Source organism: Phoenix dactylifera, chromosome 10, assembly GCF_009389715.1.
Source record: "Phoenix dactylifera cultivar Barhee BC4 chromosome 10, palm_55x_up_171113_PBpolish2nd_filt_p, whole genome shotgun sequence".
Classification (NCBI taxonomy): domain Eukaryota; kingdom Viridiplantae; phylum Streptophyta; class Magnoliopsida; order Arecales; family Arecaceae; genus Phoenix; species Phoenix dactylifera.
The window spans coordinates 8894646-8922054 of record NC_052401.1 but is presented as its reverse complement, the minus strand read 5'-3'; the positions used below and the strand labels follow the sequence as shown (position 1 = coordinate 8922054).

Here is a 27409-nt window from a genome sequence, read left to right as displayed (position 1 = left end):
TGGGTCCAAGCTATGGCAAAGGAGATACAGTTTCTCCAGAAAAATCAGACTTGGCGGTTGGTGCAGTTGCCAAGTGGAAAAAAGTCCATTGGATGCAAGTGGGTGTTCCAATGCAAGGAAGGACTTTCAGATAGAGAAGACATCAGATACAAGGCCAGGTTAGTGGCTAAGCAATACTCCCAGAAGGAGGGTGTTGCCCAAGGTGACAAGCCAAGAGGGGGGGTGAATTGGTTTCTTCTAAATTTTGGTGCTTTAAATGTTTTCTTAATTAAGTGCGGTGGATGCTTCCTTAAACTATTTGAATGATTTAAACTAGTGCAAAGATAGAAGATGATGCAAGAATAAACGTAAGCACAAGCACAACACAAACACAACAATATATAGTGGTTCGGTGCTCTTCTTAGCACCTACATCCACTCCCCAAGCGTCCCCTTGGGAATTCACTATAATCCCGCGGATTACGGTTGGATTGTTTTCCGGGCTCACAATCCAAAAACCTTTGTTGGTTTTACGGGCTCACCAACGAACCTATACACTTGGTTTTCCGGGTTCACCAAAAACCTTTGTTGGTTTTGCGGGCTCACCAACGAACCTATACACTTGGTTTTCCGGGTTCACCAAAAACCTTTGTTGGTTTTGCGGGCTCACCAACGAACCTTTACACTTTGGTTTTCCGGGTTTACCAAAAACCTTTGTTGGTTTTGCGGGCTCACCAACGAACCTTTACAAAGTGTTTAATTAACAAAAGGAAAGATTCAAACTCCTAAATGAGCATATGAAACAATATAAGCTACAAAGAAGAGTTAGAAAGTATTTATTGCTTTGAAGTGGCTTTGCTCTTCTTTGTCAAGGATGCTTCACTCTTCAAGGGAGGATGGAGCTCTTGATGACTCTTTGAATCTGCTCAACCCCTTTCTTTTGACTCTTGAATGAAGCACTTGGATGAAGCTTGCCTTGCTAGGGTTCTCTCTTGAATGCACTTGATGTATTTTCCCAAAAGCTTGCTTCCTCTGATGAATACTCCCTCTTAAATACTTCTCCAACCTCCAAATAGTCCTTTCTGACCGTTGGATTGAAGAAACTAGCCGTTTATAGCCGTTGGGAGTCCAAAAAGCATTTCTGCACAACTAGCCGTTATGTTCAGCCCGTGTTTGGGTCGGCTCAACCTGTCCTTGGGTCGACCCAACCTTCACTTGGGTCGACTCAAACATTCCTTGGGTCGACCCTCTCAGAAACCACAGAAACCTCAATTTCAGCCTTCCTTCCCATGGGTCGACCCAACCATTCTTTGGGTCGACTCAAAGTTCACTTGGGTCGACTCAACTTCTTCTTGGGTCGACCCTCTCAGTAATTCCAGAGAACCATTTTCTGTCTGTCTTTCTGTCTTGCCTTTGGGTCGACCCTCTCAGGGTTTGGGTCGACTCAAGATTGGGTCGACTCAACCACTGTGTGGGTCGACCCTCTCAGTAAATCCAGAGAGCATTCTTCTGTTGTGTTTTAAGGTTCTTTGGAGGTTGGGTCGACTCATGCTTACCTTGGGTCGACCCAACTCACTGTTCATTTGTGCCATTTTTGCAGGAGTGTGCCAGATGACTTCTTGATGTGCCGGGGTCGACCCAATCAACCTATGGGTCGACTCAAACCACACTTTGCTGCATTCTCAAGGTTAGATTCATCCAAATGAACAAGGCCATTTATCCATTTTCAATTAAACAAATATACTGAGAGTAATGAACTTATAAATGAAGTATCAATTTAACTTATAGCATGCTCTAGATAATTGCTTGTTAATCATCAAAATAACACTATCATCCTCAATCTTCCCCTTTTTGATGATTACAAAATAAAGAGTATAAGCCTATTGATACTTGTCTTTAAAATCAGTTTATAAAAGGGATCAAACTGCTGAATTTCAGCTTTTCATATATACTTGTGAAATCTCCCTCTATATCATTTAAATGTTGCCAATTTGACTCTTTGAATTGCTTCCCCTTTCATTTATAATTCATTAGCGATGAAACTTCAAAAATTTGAGATAATATGAGTTTCAGGCTATGTATCGGGGTGCGAGAGGTGCGTGCCAAATTCTGAATTTATGTGTGTCAAATTCTGAAATTTGATATAAATTTTTGAGTTGATCATTTTCATTGTTGCAAATTGCTCCCCCTTGGATGTATATGCTTTCCTATATGATTTTCAATTTGTTTTACAAATTATTTCTCTTTCTTTCTTTACTTCTCCTCTTATTACTCTTTCTTTACTTTTCCCTTTTTTTGTTACTCTATTTACTCTAAAGATATCTTTACTTCTCCCTTTACTTCTCCTAAGATACTCTTTCTTTACTTCTCCGCCAAGATTTTACTTCTCCTAAGATATTCTTTCTACTTCTCCGCCAAGATGATCTTTGCTTCTCCTAAAGTACTCTTTCTTTACTTCTCCCCCTTTTTGTTATCATCAAAAAGATACATGGGAAAAAATGCAATAAATGATAAACTTCAAACTTCATTGATCAAAATAGGAATCATTTTCATACATTCAGACCAAAAACAAAAGCAGATACAATGATCCTTAATCAAAGTTTAAAGATGCATGATAAACACAAAATACATATGAGAACTAGATACATATCCTAGGCTCTAAACAAGATCATGAGACTCTCCCGGATCGCTTGGCTACGACTCTCTTGGGTCCCATTTCTCCAAGATCTTGAAGTAATCTACTGTTTGGAGATGATTGGAGAAGATTTGAGAGTGGGGAATAGGGTTTTCAGAAGAGGACAAGGGCAAACAGTGCCCTAGATAGCTCACGGGTCCCCCTTTTAACAGTGGGATCCCGACGTTGGGTCGACCCTATTCTGGGTTGGGTTGACCCAAGTGCAGTATTTTTCTTTTCTCTTCCTTTTTGCTTCTAAAAATTTTCCTTGCTTCCAATCCTTATAAATTCTTTCTGGGACAATGATACATGAGTAAGGAATCTATAGATAACAAGTTTGACTCATGTTTCATGGATTTTTAGAAATTGGAGGAATGTATCATGAGACTACTGGCTCCCTTTTATATTTCTTCAATAAAAAGGATCACATATACCCAATTCTCTCCTTAGCGTGCAGAATCTATCTTCACTCAAGGGTTTTGTGAATATGTCGGCTAATTGTTTTTCAGTACATATATGCTCAATACATATGTTTCCATTTTGCACACGATCCCTAATAAAATGATATCTTATTTCTATGTGTTTGGCTTTAGGAATGAGATATTAAGGATGTAAGCCAGAAGTGATCTCTAAATGTAGATTCCAAAGATATTTTTCAAATCAAGTGTAGGTGGAATCTTTTTCAAGTTATTTCAAGGAGTATCAAGAATAATATTCAAAGAAGGCACGAATGAAAACTCAACATCTTTATATATATATATATTAAGTATATAACAAGATGAGAGCAATCTAATTAATTTTCAGAGTATAGTATAAGAGCAAATAAAGATCAAAACTTATATACTCGAAAAACATAAGATTATGTTGAATCCTTAATTCTTAATGACTTCAAAGTTCTTTCATGATATAAAAGTATTGGAGCATAGATACCAAAATATGAATTTATGCAATGTAGGATATAAAATTCAAGGCTTTGAAAGTTCTTTTAGAGCTCTCTTAAAAACTTTCTTTTACTCCTTTAAAGATCATAGCATCAAAATCAATTAAAATGAATTGGCTCAGGATTGAAACACCAAAGTGCAAGCCAATAAGAACTCATAAGTAGATTCCAAGATAAATTTTCAAAACTAAGACAGATGGAATCCTTTTCAATTAAATTTTCAGAAATAAATGATTTACCGATGAATACAGATGGAAATCCAACTTTCAAAAGATATTCGATGAAGCACAAAGTTTAATACCACTTTACATTTAGTATTCTTTGTCTCATCTTTAGATGCGAATTTATACGATTAAGTTCTATATGATCTCTCCCTCTGAAATTTTCTTTCTCCCCCTTAATTAATCATTCTATTTGAGAGTTTTAGAATTTGTTCAATAAAATTGTCAATCTCGAAAATATATTTTATTTTCATAAGACTCAAGGTTTGAGATAAGACAACCTTTATAGAACTCATCTCAAGGTATAAACTTATTATATAATTAAAGCAAGTCTTGCAATATAAGGAGGTTCATCAAAATCAATCCATAAAATTCAAGGTATGCATCAAATTAAAGTAACTTTAGGATAAGATACTGAATATCTAAAGCTCTCCCTTAAAAGATGCATTCTTCTTTAATTATTCTTATCTTTTGTTGAATTTCAGATTTTAATGATAAACGTGAATAAAACTGAACCTTTATGATATCAAGAATGTAGAGTGATCTAGAATTATTCAAAATTTATAGCAATCACTCTTTTTAATCTTTTAAGAACAAGTTATGCTTCCTCTTAATCTTTGAGAAAATGTACTGAAATATTAATCAGAAAATAATTCATTTGAAGCTCAAATTCTTTCAAAAGCATTTACATTTTCTTTCTTTTAAGAATCATTTGAGTGAGCTGAAATATTTCTAAACTTAAGATCATTCACTCTTTTAATAATATATATATACATATATATTTTGATAGAAGTCTTTAATAATGTAGGAGAGGAAAAAAAAAATTAATTTCTTAGTCATAGTTTTTCAGCAATGTATATATGAAGCACCATAAATCTTTTTAATATCAAAATAATATCATATGTTTAGAACCATTTATTTGCAATCAAGATCATTGAAAAACACATCAATTAGACCAATTTCAGTACACTTATAAGATAAAAAATGATATGTTTCATATGCGTATCGGAGCAACCAACCAAGGTATCCAAAGTAATTCTATTTTTCTTAAACCGTAGATTTCATCTAGAAATCATATTGAGTTATTTCCCAAAATGATGCAATCATTGAAGTATATAATGAAAGTTACAAAAACGCAACGATAGAAGCATTTTTAAATTAAATTTAAGCTTTTATCCTTAAGGTGTGTTTTCAAGTAATCGAAACTTCATTTGGCTTTTCACAAGCTTTTTATATACTTTCATTTATCTTGTCATTCATTTCCTCATTTTTGAATTTCTTCCTTTAACCACTCAGTGAATATTCTAATCTTCATTTCTTTTGATTTTACTTTTCTATGCTCTATACTCTATTTGCTCCCTATCCGGTGGAGTTGGAAGGGGCACGAGGTACTACCACTAGCCTCCCTCTTGTGCCGTCCCTAATATGCCCTACACCGAATAGTTGGGTCAAATAGTGCCGGGTACTACCACTAGCCTCCCCATTAGCACCATCCCTATGATGAGCAATATAGAAGGGTTAAAATGTTCACTTCAAACTTTTTATGTAATTAATTACAGATTTTATCTCTTCCAAAAGGAATGTTCATATTAGTCTCACAAATATGCCAAATATATTATGCTTGTTTTGCTTTTCCTAAAGATTGGAGTATTCCCTTGAATAATTGTTCATTTTCTTTTCTTTATCTCTCTTTCTTTTTATTATTTCAAGTAATTACATGAAAGAGCAGAATAAAAAATTAATCTAATATGCTGCATATAAATATGTACCATGCAAACAGCATTTTCATTATGCCCAATGATTCATAGCTTATCACAAGTTATTTTGAATTAGAGGTTTGAGGCATAAGCTTGTGTATTTCATGGTTATGCATTATATAGAAAAAGGTAGTTTAATCACACCATGAAACAATTATTACTAGCATGAGAATGAAGCATGATATCAAGATGATCAACAATTAAAGGTTTAATCATGCAACCATATAATTTCACACTATTGATTTTGCTCAACTAACTCGCAAGAGAAGAGTTTAGATTACCAGTGCATTTAGCATTCTTCAAGCCAAATACCTTTTAGATTCTTTACACCCTTGGCTGAAGAAAATCTCTCTCTTTTTTTTTGTTTGCAAGGGAATGTTTATTGTATCTTTCATCGATGTGTCCTTCAAGTTGAAATTTCTTGCTCATAAATTCTGTATCATTAGCAAAATCTTTTTCTTTTCTTGAAGGCAATTCATTAGGTTCTCTAGGATACAAAAACATTCATACAACATATTTCTTAACTAGATGACTCAACATGAGACATGACAATAATTGAATTTGAGTCACTTTACTCAAGAGATTGCCTAAGTATAAGCAAGCACAAGTCACTTGAACTAAAGAGATAACTTCATTAAGTAAAATGGTTCAAGGACAAGCATGTGAGGCAATAGAAAGATTCATTAAAGTTAAATCAAAATTTTTTTTGTGTTTTCAGAATCAATTTAACTTAGATTCTATTTGCATAAGATAATTATCAATAAGACGTGCTAGCTAAGTTTTAATCAAATTATCTTAAACAGTTGTTTCTATCAAAATTCAGATTGTTGCATAGAATCAAAATGATAAACTATATTCTCAATAAAGGATCTAGTTTTAATAAGAATAGTATGAATTGATATTTCTACAACTAGTATCTTTTCATTGAATTTTCAATATACATTGCTTGAAGAGTGATATCCAAAGAAATATTTGTTTTATCAGATTTGACATTATTTTCATAAGAACATATCAAGCATGACATGTATGACTGAAAAATATAAAAGATATACAATATATCATTTTCTATTTTTCAGAAGATCAAAAGGAGTTTTTTAATAGAAACCATATGTATGACAAGCAATGATGATAGCCTTTAACAGTGACTATCATACAACATTGTCTTTTTCATTTCTTCAAGGATTCTATCAACCCTATTTTATTTATGGTGTTTTTGGTGTAGAAACAATTGTATTCAATATTATTTTCTGTGCACAACTTAATAAGAAATTGGTTTTCAAAACTATGCCATGATACAATTTTATTTTCATAGTTTGCAAACCTTTTTTCATTTGAAACCTTTTGTAAGTTTGTGCCAAAGCAGAAAATATTTCAATTTCAGTGCCAAGAATAAAACCAACATTAGCTTTGAGAAATCATCCATAATTACAAAATTAGAGAGCTTATCTCCTAGGTTCACAATCCTAGAGATCCAAATAAGTTCTTATGGAGAATTTCCAACGGCTAAAAGGTGGAAACAATATTTTCAAATTTAGAAATGATTCTAGTTTATTTTTCTAGATGACATACATAGCAAACTTTGACCTTGCAAAAATTAATCTAAGTGAACCAATGACAAGGTCTTTTGAGATTAAGTCCATACTAGTATGAGTTGATTTTATATGCCAAAAGTGGTTTCTTTAATCTTGGTATTCATAGTGCATATATTTAAAGGCATACCAAGTATACATTCTCATGTCTATGATCAATAAGATAATACCATTGATAAAAACTCTCAATCAAGTAGATAGAGAATTCATAGAGTTATTCTTAATAAATTGATTAATCATTTAGCAACTTATCCAGCAGTAAGTAAGGCATACTATAAAATGAAGTGATTTGATTATATTTTTAAAAATATTACCTATATCACAAAATTGATTAATACCTCCAATTTATGTCTTAATTAGATACTAAGGCAAAGAGAATGATGAGATGCAAGGATTACTAATTTCATTATTCTTTTCATTTCAATTATTTTTCTAAAGTATATTTTAAGTTTCATTCTTTAATATATGTCTAGAGCACCCAATTTCTAAATTAGCATCTTTTGTTGGAGCCTTGAGTGCTAGACACACCTACAGAAAATATTCAGATTTTCAACTTAGGAACCCAAGCTCTTTTGGGTCCTTGTAGGTTAGCTATTATTGTTCCTTTTGGAACCCATATTTTCTTAATGGCTATTTTGTCCATAGGCTTGCAGAATTTAGGATTATAAGGAATGTATTTCTGCATACTCTTATTAAATTTAACAAACATTGATTTAATATAAGTGGATGATGGATTTTTAATTTTCTGTTTTTGTTCATTAGGTTCATTAGATAAATTAGAATCCGTTTTAGGATAGATAGTGGAGGATTTAACACATATATCATTAAGGGATTTTTGTGTGTACCAAGATTGATATCCTAATCCAGCCTTTTCAAATTCAGCTCTTTGATTATTTATCATTAAGTTCAGTTTTTCAGAGCTGATAGTAAATTTTTCAACTATAGGCTTAAATTTGTTAACTTCTTTAGTTAGCCTTTCATTGTCTTCTGAAAGTAATTTATTATTTTTCTGAGTTATATTATAGCTTTCAGCAAGAGATAGATTTTTCTGATTTAGCTTTTTATTCTTTAAACTAAGCTTCTTATATTCTAAGTATAAATCAGAAAAAGCATCATGAAGTTCATCAAATGTAAAATCAGATTGAGCTTCAGTATGTACTTGATTTTTGAATGAGAAATCACTTTGTGTTCGAGTACATACCTCATCTTCATGTGCTCCAAAGCATAGATTTTCAGTTTCAGTTTGATGCTCTTCTTCTTCGGAACTAGTTCAAATTCACTAGAAACGTTAGTGCATTCATATTTAACTTCAAGCATATTCCATATTTTCTTAGCAGTTATGCAAAAAGATATGCTATTAAGTTCACTATCATCCAATGCACAATATAGAATATTCATGGCTTTTGCATTTTGCTGAGCCCTTTCTTTATCATGATTAGTGTTTGTGTGTAGCCCATTGACTATGATACTCCATAAATCGTAGTCATGTGCTTGAATGAAAATGCGCATGCGTGCTTTCCAATATGTGTAGTTTATACCATCAAATAGTGGAGGTCTATCAATTAATTGTCCCTCACTCATAGAATATCCCACTTGGGTTGTCATGATCTTTAACTCTTGATTGTGAGATCAATGAGTACTATTAGAGTACCTTGCTCTGATACCACTTGTTGCCCAAGGTGACAAGCCAAGAGGGGGGGTGAATTGGTTTCTTCTAAATTTTGGTGCTTTAAATGTTTTCTTAATTAAGTGCGGTGGATGCTTCCTTAAACTATTTGAATGATTTAAACTAGTGCAAAGATAGAAGATGATGCAAGAATAAACGTAAGCACAAGCACAACACAAACACAACAATATATAGTGGTTCGGTGCTCTCCTTAGCACCTACGTCCACTCCCCAAGCGTCTCCTTGGGAATTCACTATAATCCCGCGGATTACAGTTGGATTGTTTTCCGGGCTCACAATCCAAAAACCTTTGTTGGTTTTACGGGCTCACCAACGAACCTATACACTTGGTTTTCCGGGTTCACCAAAAACCTTTGTTGGTTTTGCGGGCTCACCAACGAACCTATACACTTGGTTTTCCGGGTTCACCAAAAACCTTTGTTGGTTTTGCGGGCTCACCAACGAACCTTTACACTTTGGTTTTCCGGGTTTACCAAAAATCTTTGTTGGTTTTGCGGGCTCACCAACGAACCTTTACAAAGTGTTTAATTAACAAAAGGAAAGATTCAAACTCCTAAATGAGCATATGAAACAATATAAGCTACAAAGAAGAGTTAGAAAGTATTTATCGCTTTGAAGTGGCTTTGCTCTTCTTTGTCAAGGATGCTTCACTCTTCAAGGGAGGATGGAGCTCTTGATGACTCTTTGAATCTGCTCAACCCCTTTCTTTTGACTCTTGAATGAAGCACTTGGATGAAGCTTGCCTTGCTAGGGTTCTCTCTTGAATGCACTTGATGTATTTTTCCAAAAGCTTGCTTCCTCTGATGGATACTCCCTCTTAAATACTTCTCCAACCTCCAAATAGTCCTTTCTGACCGTTGGATTGAAGAAACTAGCCGTTTATAGCCGTTGGGAGTCCAAAAAGCATTTCTGCACAACTAGCCGTTATGTTCAGCCCGTGTTTGGGTCGGCTCAACCTGTCCTTGGGTCGACCCAACCTTCACTTGGGTCGACTCAAACATTCCTTGGGTCGACCCTCTCAGAAACCACAGAAACCTCAATTTCAGCCTTCCTTCCCATGGGTCGACCCAACCATTCTTTGGGTCGACTCAAAGTTCACTTGGGTCGACTCAACTTCTTCTTGGGTCGACCCTCTCAGTAATTCCAGAGAACCATTTTCTGTCTGTCTTTCTGTCTTGCCTTTGGGTCGACCCTCTCAGGGTTTGGGTCGACTCAAGATTGGGTCGACTCAACCACTGTGTGGGTCGACCCTCTCAGTAAATCCAGAGAGCATTCTTCTGTTGTGTTTTGAGGTTCTTTGGAGGTTGGGTCGACTCATGCTTACCTTGGGTCGACCCAACTCACTGTTCATTTGTGCCATTTTTGCAGGAGTGTGCCAGATGACTTCTTGATGTGCCGGGGTCGACCCAATCAACCTATGGGTCGACTCAAACCACACTTTGCTGCATTCTCAAGGTTAGATTCATCCAAATGAACAAGGCCATTTATCCATTTTCAATTAAACAAATATACTGAGAGTAATGAACTTATAAATGAAGTATCAATTTAACTTATAGCATGCTCTAGATAATTGCTTGTTAATCATCAAAATAACACTATCATCCTCAGACGGCATTGATTATAATGAAGTATTCTCCCCAGTTGTTCGACATACTTCTATTCGGATGCTGTTGAGCATTGTTGCTATCCAGGATTTGGAGTTGGAGCAAATGGATGTTAAAACAGCCTTCCTCCATGAAAATTTGGAGGAGAAGATTTATATGGAGCAGCCAAAGGGGTTTGCTGAGTCAGGATCAGAAGGAAAGGTCTGTTTGCTGCAGAGATCACTCTATGGGTTGAAGCGATCATCAAGGCAATGGTACTTGCGGTTCGGCACATATGTGAGGAGCATTGGCATGACCACATGTGAGTATGACCCTTGTGTCTATGTGAAGACTCTTGAGGATGAGTCTAGATTATATTTACTCTTGTATGTAGATGACATGCTGATTGCTTCTCAAGGTGGAGTTTGAGAAGTTTAATGGAAAGGGAAGCTTCTCTATGTGGAAGGTCCGGGTGGAGGATCTTTTGGTGAAGAACTATCTGGATTCGGCCTTGGAGGACAGGCCGGAGGGTATGACAGATAAGGAATGGTTTTCTTTGGAGAAAAGGGCTTGCGCTGCCATCAGAGGATGCTTGGCGGATTCAGCCTTGTACAACGTCCTAAAGGAGAAGACACCCAAGGGATTATGAACAAAGTTGCATACCATGTATATGGTGAAGAATATGTGCAACAAGTTGATGTTGAAGAAACAATTGTACAGCCTTCGGATGCATGAAGATGGAGATATTGTTCTTCATATTTAGAGGTTTGACCAGGTTTGCAATGACTTGCAGACCCTTGGGGTGAAGATGGAAGAGGAGGATAGATCTCTACTCTTATTTTGCTCGCTGCCAGGTTCTTATGATCCTTTGGTTACTACTTTGCTGTATGGGAAGGAGACGCTGAATTATGAAGATATAATTTCTGTGCTAAGGTCCAATGAGCAAAGAGAAAGATTGACAAAGGATGGAGTTTCTCAGGAAGGTCTTACTGTCGGAGGGAGGCCTGGAAGAGGGAAGGAACGGAGCAAGCAAAGGGGACGATCAAAGTCCAAGAAAGGCAAGAAAGAGTTCAGATGCTACAAGTGCAATGAAGCAGGACACTTGAAGCGGAATTGTCCGCTTTGGAAGAAGCTTCAGGGAGAGAAGAATGGCAGGGATTCAGTCAGTGCCGTGGCTGATCTCAAGGTGGAGGATGATCTTTTGGTAGTTTCGGATGATCACAGGAACAATACGGATATCTGGACAATGGATTTAGCCTGTTCTCATCACTACACACCAAATCGGTCTTGGTTTGCTCCATACACTAAAATCGATGAAGGGCGTGTGACATTAGGAGATGATCATCCTTGGAAGGTGGCCGGCATTGGGACCATCAAGGTGAGAATGTTTGATGGGATGGTGCGGACTCTTACCAATGTAAAGCACGTCCTGGATCTGAAAAAGAATCTAGCGTCACTTGGCTACTTGGAGAAGAACGGTTACAGCTTTAGTTGCCATTCCAGGAGTGGTATTTTGAATATATCCACAGGAGCCATAGTTGTAATGAAGGGGAGGAGGTTGGAGAATAATTTGTACAGGATGGAAGGGTTCGTGGTGTGTGGGGGATCCGAAACAGCAACAGTGGCATAGGGCCAGCAGGAAGCATATCGTTTGTGGCATTACCGCTTGGGCCACATGGGAGATCGTGGTATGAAGATGCTGAGCAAAGATGGACTGATATCAGATCTGGATGGAGGAGTTCCAGAGGTGTATGAGCCTTACCAGTTGGAAAAGCAACACAGGGTGAACTTTGCTACTAGTACTACACGCAGCGGTGGTCCCCTGGAGCTAGTGCACACGGATGTTTGGGGACCGGCCCCGGTCATAGCCAGAAATGGGGCAAGATATTTTCTAACCCTTATTGATGACTTTTTAAGGAGAGTTTAGGTGTACTTCTTGAGGAAAAAGTCAGAGGTCTTCTCTAAGTTCAAAGCCTGGAGGGCAGAGATAGAGAAAGAGTAGGAATGTTGCGTGAAGTGTGTGCGGTTCGACAATGGTGGCGAATTCACAAGTAAGGAATTTTTGAAATTTTGCGAAGATTGTGGGATCAAGAGGTAATTTTCAGTAAGGAAGACTCAACAGAATGTGGTGGCCGAAAGGATGAACAGGATTCTCATGGAGAAAGCTAGATGTATGAGATTGCAGGTAGGGCTTCCTTAATGTGTTTTGGGTGGACACAGTAGACACAGCCTGCTACTTGGTGAATTGATCTCCTCATACAAAGCTAGATGGAAGGATTCCAGAGGAGCTATGGTCTGGAAAGAAGGTAGAGGTTGGCCATCTTAGAGTATTTGGGTGCACGGCATTTGTGCATATTGATCCTAGTGAGCGGAGCAAGTTGGATGCCAAGCCACGAAAGATGGTGTTTATAGGATATCCGTGTGGAGTCAAGGGTTATCGGCTGTAGGATCCCTTGGAGAAGAAGACTACTATCAGTAGGGATGTGGTCTTTGATGAGAATTCAGTCCTAAAGATGCAAAGGGTGAAAGAAGAGCGGGGGGAGAACCAACCGGACAGGGTTGGACAGCTAACTTCTTATTCAGTTTTACCTTTTGCATGTGCACCAGAAGGACATGAAATTCAGGTGGAGCACCAGTCAGAGGTGCCTCCACATGTGGAGAGGAGCGAGATGCTAACTTGGAGATGAGATATGCAAAGGGAGGAAAAAGATCCCAGCAGAAGTATCGGAGTCGCACTGCATAAGCCAAGCGGATTGTGAGACAGCCGGAGAGGTATGGTTTTGGCGAAACCATGTCTTATGCATTGGTTGCTGTGAATGAAGATCCGGAGACCTATAAGGAGGCATTGGCACGCCAAGATAGCGATAGGTGGGTCCAAGCTATGGCAAAGGAGATACAGTTTCTCCAGAAAGATCAGACTTGGCGGTTGGTGCAGTTGCCAAGTGGAAAAAAGCCCATTGGATGCAAGTGGGTGTTCCAATGCAAGGAAGGACTTTCAGATAGAGAAGACATCAGATACAAGGCCAGGTTAGTGGCTAAGCGATACTCCCAGAAGGAGGGCATTGATTATAATGAAGTATTCTCCCCAGTTGTTCGACATACTTCTATTCGGATGCTGTTGAGCATTGTTGCTATCCAGGATTTGGAGTTGGAGCAAATGGATGTTAAAACAGCCTTCCTCCATGGAAATTTGGAGGAGAAGATTTATATGGAGCAGCCAAAGGGGTTTGCTGAGCCAGGATCAGAAGGAAAGGTCTGTTTGCTGCAGAGATCACTCTATGTGTTGAAGCGATCATCAAGGCAATGGTACTTGCGGTTCGGCACATATGTGAGGAGCATTGGCATGACCAGATGTGAGTATGACCCTTGTGTCTATGTGAAGACTCTTGAGGATGAGTCTAGATTATATTTACTCTTGTATGTAGATGACATGCTGATTGCTTGCAAGAGTAGAGAAATTGTGGAAGACTTAAAGGTAGCCTTATCTCGAAAATTTGAGATGAAGGATTTGGGTCCAGCCACGAAGATTCTAGGCATGGAGATTCTCAGGGATAGAACCAAGAAGGTGCTGCATTTATCTCAAGGAGGTTACATCAGAAAGGTATTGCGGAGATATGGCATGGATGGAGCGAAACCGGCGGTATTACCAATAGCCGGTCATGTCAGTCTTCAAAGACAATGTCACCACAGACTGAGGTGGAAGCTGAGGAGATGAAGAGCATTCCATATGCTTCAGGAGTTGGGAGTTTGATGTATGCCATGGTCTGTTGTAGACCAGATCTTGCACATGCAGTTAGCCAAGTCAGCGGGTTCATGGCTAACCCTAGCAAGGAGCATTGGAGAGCACTGAAAGGTGTTTTTAGATACTTGGTGGGCACAGTTGGAGTTGGTATTTGCTATGGACAGGAAGGTAGCAAGGAGAAGAATTCTAACATGACCAAGGAGAACCAGAGCCGGATGATTGGTTTTGTGGATGCTGATTACGGAGGAGACATGGACACACGGCGTTCTACCACAGGTTGTGTTTTGTTTGAACGAAGGTCCAATGTCATGGAGATCAAGCTTGCAACCAATCACGGCATTGTCTACAACGGAAGCAGAGTATATTGGCATCATAGAAGCTGCCAAGGAAGCTCTATGGTTGAAAGGATTGGCATTGGAAATGGAATTTGCACAAGAGGCTGTCAGGGTGCATTGTGATAGCTAGAGTGCATTATGTTTGGTTCAGAACTCGGTCTATCATGCGAGGACCAAACATATTGACATCAGGTACCACAAAATTAGGGAGTTGGTGGAAGAACGTGAAGTAGAGCTAGCCAAAGTTCATAAGAAGGAGAACCTGGCAGATGCACTGACCAAGACTCTTCCAAGGGATGGCTTTCTTAGGTGTGTGACGCTGATGGGATTGATGGACCAGGAGAAGCTTGCAGAGGCTTTGGATCGCCAAGGTGGAGATTGTAAGCTCATGTGTGGTGCATCCAAAGGAAAACCAGCTCAAAATTCAGTTTCTGCAAGGCTGGGGTCGACTCATGAAGAGCTGGGGTTGACCTCAGTGAAGGAAGGGTCGACCCCAAGAAGTCACAGGGAGACGACAGAGAGCACTTCTCTATCGGTCTCAGGTGGGGTCGACCCTAATGAAGGAAGGGTCGACCCCAAGAAGTCATAGGGAGACGACAGAGAGCTGTTTTCTGTCGTCTCAGGAAGGGGTCGACCCCTGAGGGGTCGCCTCTGTCTGTGAGGGGTCGACCCCTGAAGTATTGGGGTCGACTCCAATGCCATGCCAGGCGTGCCATTCAGTCAATGACGGAAATTTTTGGTCTTTGACTGGCTTAGGGACTTCATGATTTATGTTCCTAAGGGTCTAAGTTATTCTTGGGCTAGGTTTAGACTCAAGGGAAGAGAGCATGTAAGTCATGGACTTGGGTTGAGTGCTTTCTAATGTGGCTTAGGGGGAGATTGAGTTGGCTTGGGATTAGACTAAAATTGAGAGCCTATATAAAGGCTTGATGTAATCAGTTTTAGGGTTATCACTTGTATTATTTCCTAGAGAAATAAGAGCCGCCAGAAAACTTTCTCCCACGTTCTCTCTTCTCTTCCTCTTCTTCTCCACGAAAATCCTAGTTTGTGATTGTGATTCTTTATCTCTTCTTCCTTCTTTCCCCACGCGGCCTAACACCCTAGGGGACGCCCTAGGTTAGCGGATATCAGGGATCCACACGCTTCCGCACAACGCCAACATGACTGCCACATGAAGGAAAACCACATGTATAAAATTAACAAAAAGAACAAGAAGAAGAAATATTAACAATTATAAGAACACAATGATGCTAAGTTTGAAAATAGTAAGAAAATAAGTGGTAAAGAAAATGCAATCTGTGACAAGATAATAATTGTAAAAACAAAATCTTACAATTGCATCATCTAGGGATCAAACCAGGATGGAGTCAACTGACACAGATGGGCTTCACACTTTGCCATTGTTGAAGTGCAACAAGTTCATATTTTAGCTTGAGAAAATTCCCTGTTCAGGGTGTATGCCATTCTCTTCTTAGGTTGGCAAACTGATAAGTCTTGCAGAGTGAAATAGTGAACATGTTGTTAGATAAAGTGGAGAAGCGCATATGTGCTTGTCCCTCAAAGGATATGATGTCTTTTACACTTTATGCATTATCTTGAAGTGATGATAATAAATTATGGGGAAATTTGCACTTAGGCTATTTGGCCATACTGTTGTTGCTTTTAATGAATCGTTTGTGCAATATGGAGTGGGTTGATTCTATTGTTTTTTGCTCTAAAAATGTTTTTTTGCGCAGAGGATGTTTGTCGAGAGGAGTTTTGTAGAGGTATTGTTACAATCCTTATTATCGCTATTCTTTGATTGCACATCAGTTTCTGTTTTAGCTTTCTAGTGTCCACTATGAACTGGCCTTATGAAACACTTGCTTCTGAAGATTCTTTTGCTGCCGCTTATGTTGATGTGACTATCTTTATTGGTTCTAGCCACTATCTTATTCTTCTGTTCCTACGATATTCTGTGAATAGGAAGCTGATGTAGTTTGTTTCTGCATGTGCTCAAAGCATTTGTTTGCACAGGAATTTGATGTTCTCTTACTCTAGTTTCAGCACTGAAAATTTGAATGTTGAGTGGCACATGCCTTTTTGTCACAACATTTGCTAGTATTCAACTCATGGAAGTTTGAAGGATGATACTGTTGCTCAGGATTTCACAGTGCTAGAGGATGGATAAGTTTTTGAAAAGTCGCAGCATAGATTTTACGTATTGCTTTCTAGGTTTTTTAAATGGAAAGGTGCCCTAGGGCCTAGGGTTAAATAAAAGTTGTTTCATTTTTCTGGATGTTTATATCCTGACCCATTATGGCTTTGGTTGGTAGTTAGTAATCTATGTATATGAGGGACATCACCTTAGTAATGAACTAATGATGCACTCGTCACTATTCTATATGGTCTGTTTAGACATTTGAATCAATTTTTTGAATCTATCATATGGGCCTAGCTAAATTTAATTTTGCCCAATAGAAGAATTGACCAGGTCTCTACACTCCTGTTTAGCAACGATTAAACTGATGAGCATGCTGTTCTCCAAGTTGAGTTATTTCCCGGAAGACCAGATATTTGAATTCTCTATGATAGATTGTTTTCTGAATCAAGATATCCAAAAGAATCCATAGTTAATGCATCACTGTTCCAACATCTGTTTCCTATTTGATTTCTTGTAGAGATTTTTTGGGTTCCTAAAATGAACTGATGCATCAGCTGATATTTACAGTTTAATAGGAGATGACCATGTTCTGCTACTATCCTTTTTCATATGTGTTCAGGCATGGGTGAAAACGGAAGCTTGGTTTTAGCTGTATTTAAGGAATCCTGCATGTTTGTGGGGTTTTGATATTTTATTTCGTAAGCCTATTATATATATATATATATACATATGAAAAAAATGGTAACTAGAATAGAAATCGGGTATTATGCTTAGTATTCTGCAACAGTGTCATGGAACTGTCATGCATTTGTTTTTTATGTATGGCTTTAATTTCCTCTGATTGAGATTTTGGAGTTTGTATTTTTGCTAGTGTTTGGCCATTAATAAAATTGTATGTTAAGTTTTAGTTGGGGTTTCATGTGAGAATCAAGTTTATCAATCTATGATTTCAATGGGTTGAAATTTTTTTTCAAGCTTTTGAGATTTCAAGTTCTTGAATTGTGAAAGATTGGGGAAAAAAGGGTCATGATAAAGAAAATACATATGAGAAGCATAGAAGATATCCTTAATGATGAATCTATAGACTCAACCATTTCTCATACAATAAAAGGGCCTGGTGCATGAGGCTCTCACCATTGTAGAGCCTAAGGATGTCTGCAACTTTACCCGCATGTGTGGAGAGCTTGCTTCTGTGTTCCCCATTGTTCATACAATATTTCATTTTAAGTTTGGATTTTTGAGTCTTTGGTGTTTGATCACAAAAATTAACAAGAATACCTCAGATTTTCAAGGCCTGTTTCCGAAGTTTGCAAATAGCGATTCCGTGGAAAGGTAAGTATTGAGGGGTTTTCTTATCCAACTTATTTAGTTCATTTCAATTATGTTTAGAACCTGAAAATTTTAGTGCCCTTGTGATGCGGTAAGTATACAATATTTCAAAATGAAGTTTGTTTTGTCTGAAATGTGATGTAGGGGCAAGAGCTCGAGTCATCCTAGATGTGCGTCGTCGCTTGGGTGTGCCCGAATTACAGTGGGTCCAATATTTTCAGCACCTAGTTATATTGGATCCTTAATTTGGGTTTGTAATTTGCTGATTTGTGTTTGATGATTGAGTCCATGTAACTGAGTGCTAAGTGGCAATTAGATGGCATGAAGATCAAAGCATGATGTGGAGATCTTGACTTGGTCAAAGTCGAGTTGTCCTAGGAGTCCTAGATTCTCTTTATTGTCAAGTAATTAGGAGTTGTTTATTTGGTCCATGTGGCGTTTGGGGAAGAGTCCTAGTTGATTTGGACTCTCTTCTATGCGTCATGAGGAGTCCTAGATTATTTGAAGTTTTGTTTATTGAGTCCATATTTCGTTTGAAAGAGTCCTAGCTGATTTGGACTCTTAGTGCATGTGTCTTTAAAGAGTCTTAGTTATTTGGGAGTTTTAGTTGGTTTAGTAGATTTGGTCAGTTGATTTTGTCTAATATTTGATTTGATTTAAAAGAGTCCATATTTAGTTGGAGTCCTAAAATTCTAGTTGTAAGAGTCCTTATTTTTTCAATCTCTTACTCTATATAAAGGGGAGGTTGAAGAATAAAATCAGAGAATTAATTTTGATTTTCAATTGCTCTTGAGATTGAGAGGTTTCTTCTTTCTCCTTTGGTGAGACTTCAAAGGTTCCTTCTTTCTAGGTAAGACGCCTTGGAAACTCTTGGTGAGACGCCGAGTTCTTCATCGGTAGAAGCTGGAAAGGTGAGACTCCTTCTCCTTCTTCATGCCAACCCCGGGTTCTTGAGTGAAGGTGAGACTCTTTCAATCAAGACCTAGTTATCTTCCTTACATCTTCCTTGCATCCATTATTACCACGCCCTAACTCTAGCCCTAGTCCAATTATTCGTCATTTCCTTAACTTGGCAACCATCCATAAAACCCAATCTCTTCATCATCATCTTCTTTTTCTTTCTTCATCCTTCCATCAATCAAAACCTTGAACGCCACTTGAAAAAACAAAAAAAAAGAGAGAGCAAAGATCAGCCCTTTTGTTCGAGTCCACCACATAAACCCCATCCCCGACTGCGTCAATTGGTATCAGAGCAACCATCCCACCTCCATTCTACGTCAAAATGCCATTTTGAGGCCTTCAACATCCTCAAGACAGTAGAAAGACCTCTCCAACCATGAGATCCCCAAGATCTTTGCTAACTGGAACAGCAGCCCAAACTCAAGAGCTTCCTCGCCAAGATCACCATTATCATGTTTGGGCTTTGGGATGAACATGATGAAGCTGAGCTGGTGGACAGGATCCTGGATGAGGCTGGGGTGGAGGGAACCGGAAGTGAACAGGACTACCCCAGGAGGCAAGCTGTGCCGCTGCCCTGATGATTGCCATTTCCGACCATCAGCCAATGAGAAGCATCTGGTTGACGATGTCCGGCAGGCTCTGTACACCTCCAAGATCTGTAGCTATGCCCAAGGGATGAACTTCCCCCAGACCAAGAGTGAGGAGATGGGGTGGAACCTCAATCTCAGGGAGCTAATGAGGATTTGGAATGGGGATTTCATCATTGGGGTTAGGCTTTTGGACAGGATCAAGAAGGCATATAAGGGGAATCAGGGGTTGGCAAACCTTGTGGGTCGTGGGTGAGTAGAAGTTTATGGGGGGAGGTGATACTTCTAGCTCCTTCTTTTGGGTTAGGCTGCTGGCGAATTTTGAAGTGGAACAGGTTTGCTTTGAGGCAAACACCTATAAACACACTGACCATCAGCAGTTATTCCATGCTGAGCACTCCAGCATTGCCCAGCAGAGGAACTCTGGTGCAGGTGCTCTGAATCGAGGTGCTTGATGGTAATGTAGTTAAATTGGAAGTAGGTTTTCATTATGTTGTCTTTTTCTCATTTAGATAGCTTCGTGCTTCTAATAAATGGTGCATCTATTGAGGCCTGCATGCTAAGAACAAGTTTTGAGTTACAGTTATTTCATCAGTTTTTGTGAGAGTTACTGATATGTTGCCTCTCTACTTTGCTATCTTTCCCTTGTATATGCCATGGATTCAGCTACCTTCAATGTTTTCCATGTTACATATTCTGAACGTTCTGTTTGGAGCTCTTTTCTTTATTTATTTATTTCAGAATGCTCTATATTCAAGGCCGAAGACATGCTAATGTTCTGGTATTGACTTCATACATCGACTATTTGGTTGTTCTAGGACCTCATTTTTAGATGCAAAAATCTAAACTAGTTTGCTTTACAACAGGTTTATTGAACTGACATGCTGTATCCTTATTTTACAGAGGATCTCTAATGATTTGAGCCTTTGATAGTTTAACTTGCTCTTGTTTGTTTGATGAAATATTCGGAACGTAGCTGTTCTTAAGTACACATTTGGACGGAGGGGCAAGGTCAGACCTAGTACAATTGAGATTTAGCTTGGGTTTTAGCTTGAGATATAGATGGAGATGAACCCAAATTCCTTATTTAATTGGGGCATGCAGTTTATGAAGTCAAGTGATCGTTGTACCGTTGAAAGATCCTTTGTTGAGAGCAACTTTTTCTTTATAAATGGTGGAAACGCCATGAACACAAGTTTTTGAAGGGGGGAAAAACATCATAGATGCCCTTTGATCCATCATAATGGACTTTCCAAGATCATCGATATCTTATAAGATGGCTGACGAGGTATATGCATGGGGGGAGAGAGTTTCCAGGAGAGGAAAAAGAGGATTGATTTATAGGCTGACAGTTCAACATGTGCAATTCATGCGGATCAAATTTAGATCTTCAAACTCAAAGGAGAATACGTTGGAGGACTAGTTTCCAAATTTTCTAGAGATATCTTTCCTTGGATGCCTGCGTTCTTGGAAAAGCAACTGGAGTACAGTTTTGAACCGATTCATGATCAGGATAATATCATGGATTTGAAGACTTCCCACTTATGAAGTATAATACCCTGCAGGAAGAGCTCCTAGCACTTTTTTTTTTAAAAAAAAATTTCTGCATGAAACATGGGATACATTGGAAAAAGAACAACTTCTAAATCTTTTTATGGTGCCCATCATGATTTTAGGGTTTTTTTTTTATTTTATTGGAGGACAGTAGTGGAGCATAGTTTTGGTAAGATTTTGATGTATCTTCTAGAGCTAATTTAGATACGGTTTTCCTTCCCATGCCATCATTTGTCCTTCTTTTGTTTTCAAAACATCCTCAGCGCCGGCGATTCGAGGTGCATGGGAAGATAAATACTTATTTGGATATTTTGGCTAGCGTATATTTTTGAAGGGTTAGTGTGAGTAGGGACAAAATTCCCATTCAGTGCCATAGTGGCAAGTGGAAAGGAACCTTTTGGTGCGTTTGACCAGCATCCCCTGGCATCTCTCAAAAAGCATTTCACGGATACCTATCGAGACTTGGGTACACACTCATGTGTTACAATGTCTGATACACCAACAACACACCATCCCTACCGAAGATGCCATTAGAATTCACACTGAGAGCTAGGTGACAGTTTCCTGCTTTTCTTCTCTCAATTATCTTCTATCAGGTTTTACAGAGCATCAGCTCTCTGTTTACCATCCTTGCCTACCGTGCATGCCCATCAAAGCAGGCTCTCATCCATTGGCTCTACTCTTGTATCAGTTCCCTTAGAGCTGAAAACAAATTAAATTTTGATATATTCATATTTGTATCTATATTTTTTAACTAATATAGACACGGATATCAAAATTAATATTCATATTTGTTCTAAATAGATACATATACAAATCAAATATTAAACATATCCATCTTTGTCATAAACAAATACGGATATAAATCGAATATTAAACATATCCATATCTTCTTATCTGAATATAGATATAAATCGGATGCTTTTTTTAGATATTAATCAAATTTGAATAAAATTCAATATTGAAAACTGACAAAAAAAGTATGATCATAAAGAAAAGATTCAATTAAAAAATAATAATTTTAACAAGCATTTATCAACAATAAAAACTCACAATTTTATAAAAGATATATCGCTCAAGATTACTCGTCACCGAAGTAGACAGGATTTATGAAGCCTTCAAGATGTCTCACGACTATCGTCAATCGCTGAGTGAAAATTAGGAAGTGGATAGGACCTTCGAAACCTTAATTGCTTGAAAGTGATGATGAAGAAAGAGAAATGAAACGGATAAATGAGAGATTTGAGCCTTTCAGGCGTGTAGGGTAATTCGAAGGATTTTATTCGAATTGGGTATTCCATATTCGGATTATTGTCTTAAGTGACAATCATCTGACATATGAGTTTCTTTTGGTTTAGGTTTGGCTAATTACTTGATTGGTTCTGTGATTTAACTTAATTTAAATTTCTTTTCACTTACTCTTGTTATACGGATCTGAATTTCGATCCGAATTTAGAAAAATCATGTATATTTGCATCCATATCTATATCCGGAAGATTTTTGAATTGACTATCCAAATTCGTATCTAGATCTGATCGGACAAAAAAAAAAAAAAAACAATATCCGGCTTTGAATCAGGTACAGAAGCAGATATAATCAGACATAGTTAGACTCGCTTTCAGCCCTAAGATGCATCTAACCCTAGGAGCTCCCTCTGAGTCTTTCTAACCCAACATAAGCTTCCTGCTCAGTCAAAATGCCATGCTCTGGACAATGCTAGCATACTTAATCCACCATGCATGGGTTCAGTTACTGCCGTTCACCCATTACATTATTTTAAATTATATATATATATATATATATATATATATGATGGTTTAAGTAGCTAATCATATTAGAAAACAGACACAGTAGAAAAAGAGAAAGTGTGGTAGCATAGTCTGTCCATAATGTTCTGCCAAAATGTTTCGCAACATAGGATGTCATCCAATCGATTGCTTTGCTCACTTTTCTGTACTCATGTGACGCATTGAAAGATCTTTTTGTCCTTCAATACTTGAAATCAAATATCGTTATATGACCCAGTGTCGTTGGCACCTTCTTCGGTTGCCCTTCGCTCTCTATTTGCATCTCTTGGTCTCTGCACTTAATTAAACACATTAGGCATAGCTTATGATTGACTTTTAATATGGTGATTATGCATTTACTGTCACTCCCCGGACCCGGATCCGTGACACGGCCGTGCTATTGCCGACTACCGCCCACAATAGCACGCAGCCTCATACATGGGTAACAGGGTAGTCAACCAACCAAATCTTTTCATATGAAAGCATTCTTAGTACAACATGCTGATCAGTACCCAAATACAGAGCTTCTATGTAGTTTATGTATACAAAAGTATACTTGCTTTATCCCAAAAGAAAGAAGCCTGATACAAAATTAAAATGTCTCTGGCAGCTTTCAGTGGTGAGGATCTGAAAAAAAATGTAAATAACGGGTATGAGCTACACAGCTCAGTAAGTAATCATACATAATCTTACTGGATCGAACATAATGGTAACCATGTTTATGCAGGGTTTGAGAAGCTGACATGCGTATTATCTCACAATTTATCATGGCAAAATATGTATGCTTGGAAAACAAAGCAGTATTTTCAGTCAAACAGAATTTTCATAAAACATGCACATGAAACCGTGCCCCCGGCATGCCGTGGTCCATTCTCTCGGATGCTACTGCGAAGTCCATTTGGCCACTGGCGGGGCCAGCTAGTCATTCTCGGCCACTAGCAAGGCCAGCGAAGTTATTCTCGGCCACTAGCAAGGCCAGCTCAGTTGCATTCGATCAGTAGCATCTTTGAGCCCATTATAGTGCCTCTTGGCTAGATAGTATTTCGTTATACTAACTTGCATGCATGATTAAAATATAAGCATAATCATGGTGCATACATGGCCATAGTTTATGAGATTAGGCAAGTTACTTATCCATCATAACATACCATGCATGAATAACACTTTAAAAACTTAACAAACATAGTACTCATATGATCCACAATAAGATTAAAATAGATTACTTACTTCAATTCGCTTTCCAAATTTCTCAAGTCCAGGTGACAAATCCTTAATCACCTAAACAACACCATAGGGATCACATTATTCCCCATTTACTTATTATAAAATTTCTTAGTTCATCATACTATGAACTTACTTGCTTGGATCCCATCCAAGGATCTAGCCCAAGTCCAATTCACCCAATTTAGAGCCTTTGGGGCTCGATTTAAAACCAGATTAGGTCCACATGGGTTGATTGGGTTTTTAATTAAAGGACTGGGCCTCGTTTATAATTGGGTCCAGCCAATTGGGTCCTCTGATTTGGTCAATGTGGCTCATTTGGGCCTGAGTCAGGATTAGCCCAAGGTCAATTCGACCTTCTGTCAGTTGAATTGGGCTTGAATTGAGCCTGATTCACAATCAATTAGGTCTGCTGAGACCAACTCTGCTTAATTGGGTTCGGACCCATTTCAATTTAACTTAAATTAGCTCGGATTTAACCCAATTTATAGTTTAGGCTCGCCCAGACTTAGCCCAATCTAATTGGGCTCGGATTTAGACTTAGCCCAGTCTAATTGGGCTTGGGTTAGTCAAATTTGGCTAAACCCATTTCATTTTTTTTTCTTCTCTTTTCCTTCTTTTTCTTTTCTTTTTCTTTTCCTTTCCCCCCCCCCCCCTTTTTTTTCCTTTTCTTCTCTTCTCTTTTTTTTTTTTTTTCCATTCTTCTCCTTCCCGAAGCTTCTTCTTCTCCTCCCTTCTTCTCTTTCATCCCGATCTCCTCCTCCCTTCTCCGACGAAGGGGGGAACGGCGAGCGGAAGGGAGAACGGCGAGCGGAAGGGGGACAAGCCACGACCGGCGGCGTCCGCGGCCAGGCCCATGACGCCTTCGGCCGCACCTGCGGCCGATGCCCGCGGCCAAGCCCCGCGGCGTCCCCGGCCGAGCCCGCGGCGCTCTCGGCCGCGCCTGCAGTCGACGATCGTGCCGACGGTGCTCGCGGCCGAAGCCGGCGGCCGTCGCACACGATGACGAGCCGGTGAGTCCTCGTTCCTTTTGTTCTTTCCTTTTTTTCTTTCTTTTATTTCTTTTCTTTCTTGCCTTCTTCTCTGCTTTCCCTCTCTTCTTCCGTGACCATAGAGGGGGCGACCCCATGCCGGGGCTCGGGAGGGGGGCCGGATGGAGGTCGGCCGGCAGCTCCCGTGGCGCCTGTAGCAGCCGCGGCCCGTGGTCGCCGACCCTCTCTCCTTCCCGTGGAGAAGAGGGATCTCGGGAGAGGAAGAGCCAGCAGCAGGGACCAACGGCGCCGGCGACGCTCGCGGCCGCACACGGGTGAGTCCCCTCTTCCCTCTCTCCTTTTTCTTCTTTCTTTCATTTTCTTTTCTTTCCTCCCTTCTTCTTCTTCACCGAGACCCCCTATCCCACTGAAGAAGAAGAAGGGGAATGGGCTCCAACCGACTGCAACCCCCTACCGAGAGCCGGCAGCGATTGCAGCTGAGGTCCACGGAGTCCCTCCTCTATTTTTTTTTGAAAACAGGGAAGATGAAGGACTGAGCATGATCAGGGAGCTTACCCATTTCCAGGGATGATCTGCGGTGCTCCCTGATTTGGCGCTTCAGCGGTCGTCCCAGAAAATCCTTGGGGAGGAAGAAGAGTTGTAAGGGGTCTATACATGAGGCTCTTTTAGCTAGGGTGAGGTGTCACCCCCAGCTTTTCCCTTGTGAAGAGCCTAACAGCTGGGCCTTCTTCTAATCCCCAGTTGGTCCTAGTCACATCCATCATCCATGCATAAAGCATGAGGTGGCAGCCATCAAACGGGCTGCCAACCATGGGCCCAGTTAGCCTATTAGATGTCATGGCCCAATGCTCGAATACGGGCCCAAAAAGGCGTATTGGGCCCAGTTGATTTTTGGGCCCAGGTATTACATTTACAATGTTATCGTTATGCTTGACTTTTCATGCATGACATATGTATGAATGAGAAATCTGCGAGGCTTCGGTTTTTAATGATTCTACTTATGAGGTCATCAATGTCTCTTATACTTTATATAATTTAAATTTCTCAATTTCTTTCAGTTACAACAACAGTTCTTGGCCAATTAAGTCATATTTTTATTTTCAAAAAAAAAATTGCTATTTGCCACTTAAACATCTGGTGCAAGAAAATTGTAAGTCCTCTTCTTAAACACTTCAAGTCTCCTTTTTTTTTTTTTATGCCTCCCCTTTTGTTTTTGTTTTTTTTTCTTTTAAACCACCCCCTGTTGCTTGTTTGTATTATTACGTACGCTGGTAAGCCATGCAAATTTGAGTTGGCTGCTTAATTGTCCTGGCCCTTATTACGATTTGTTTTGGTATCTCCCTTATTAATTAGTTGGGGTAGCTTGTTTACAGATAATTGGATGTAAGGATACACCAAACCTAGCATTTTTGTTAGCATGCATATTTGATTGCATGAAATATACATCGAGGTGAGACAGATATTCTTGACCGGAATAAGATCTGATGTAACCAATTCCTTCTGCTATAGGGCGATAATATTCGGGATAGCAAACACAGAGCTAGCAACCTGACTCGGCCTGGCCTTGACCCGAATTGATGTATTGCAAACCAGCATACATGGCCTAGCCTATCTCCACCGGAATTGACGCAATTCAGGAAGTCAAGAACTCACATGTAGTTGGCCCATTCTTTTGGAGGATAATAATTTATCCTCACTAATATTAGTTTTTGTGAGGATAAATTGGGGTCCTCATAATAGGTTTATCGAATGTGAAAAATACTTACAATGAATATGAGAAGCCTCTCCAAATGTGAAAAAAAAGATTGAAAAGTGCTTGGAAATACTAGTTTTATTGTTAGCGACATATTTTTTGTGAGGCTAAAATTATCTTTTAGCAATGGCTGAAATTTTTTCTTATCGATAAAAATATGGCTTTTTATATGGGCCTTGCAAAGATACCACTAACATCATTTTCATTTTTTTATTTTAAAAATAATCATATACAATTTATTTTTCTAATTTTTTAAATATATATATTTGGTATAATCAATTATTTTTAAAAATATAAATATGGCGATAGTGATGAATGTGATGGTAGTAATAGAACCCGCAAAGATGGTCGTAGTGTTGGTAGCAAGGATGGTGATAGTATAGCAGAGATGATAATAGTCGTGGCGATGAAGATAGTAGCAAATTAAAGTTGAAAATGGGTTGGGTTGACCCGTGACCTGACCCGTTTTGGAGAATCTGTGGGATCGGGTCGGGTTCTAAAATTGGACCCATTCTATTTTTCGGCTCAAGTATGGGTTTACTGAATTCAGATCCGACCCGACCCGATATTTAAAATT

The 27409-nt window shown here is 38.9% G+C and overlaps 1 protein-coding gene across 1 annotated transcript; it reads left to right on the top strand.

The window, feature by feature from the left end:
• Nucleotides 1-19412: 19412 nt before the first annotated feature.
• On the top strand, nucleotides 19413-19966 carry LOC120112241 (6-phosphogluconate dehydrogenase, decarboxylating 2, chloroplastic-like). Its single transcript, XM_039131108.1, has 2 exons — nucleotides 19413-19777; nucleotides 19861-19966. The coding sequence occupies exons 1-2, from the start codon at nucleotides 19413-19415 to the stop codon at nucleotides 19964-19966; spliced, it is 471 nt and encodes a 156-aa protein (XP_038987036.1).
• Nucleotides 19967-27409: the final 7443 nt, after the last annotated feature.

Bases quoted from the DNA above. Each gene is read 5' to 3' on its own strand.
- LOC120112241 (XM_039131108.1), top strand. From the start codon at position 19,413: ATGATGAAGCTGAGCTGGTGGACAGGATCCTGGATGAGGCTGGGGTGG. The intron at 19,778-19,860 runs GTGAGTAGAAGT...GAAGTGGAACAG, and splicing joins GCAAACCTTGTGGGTCGTGG to GTTTGCTTTGAGGCAAACAC.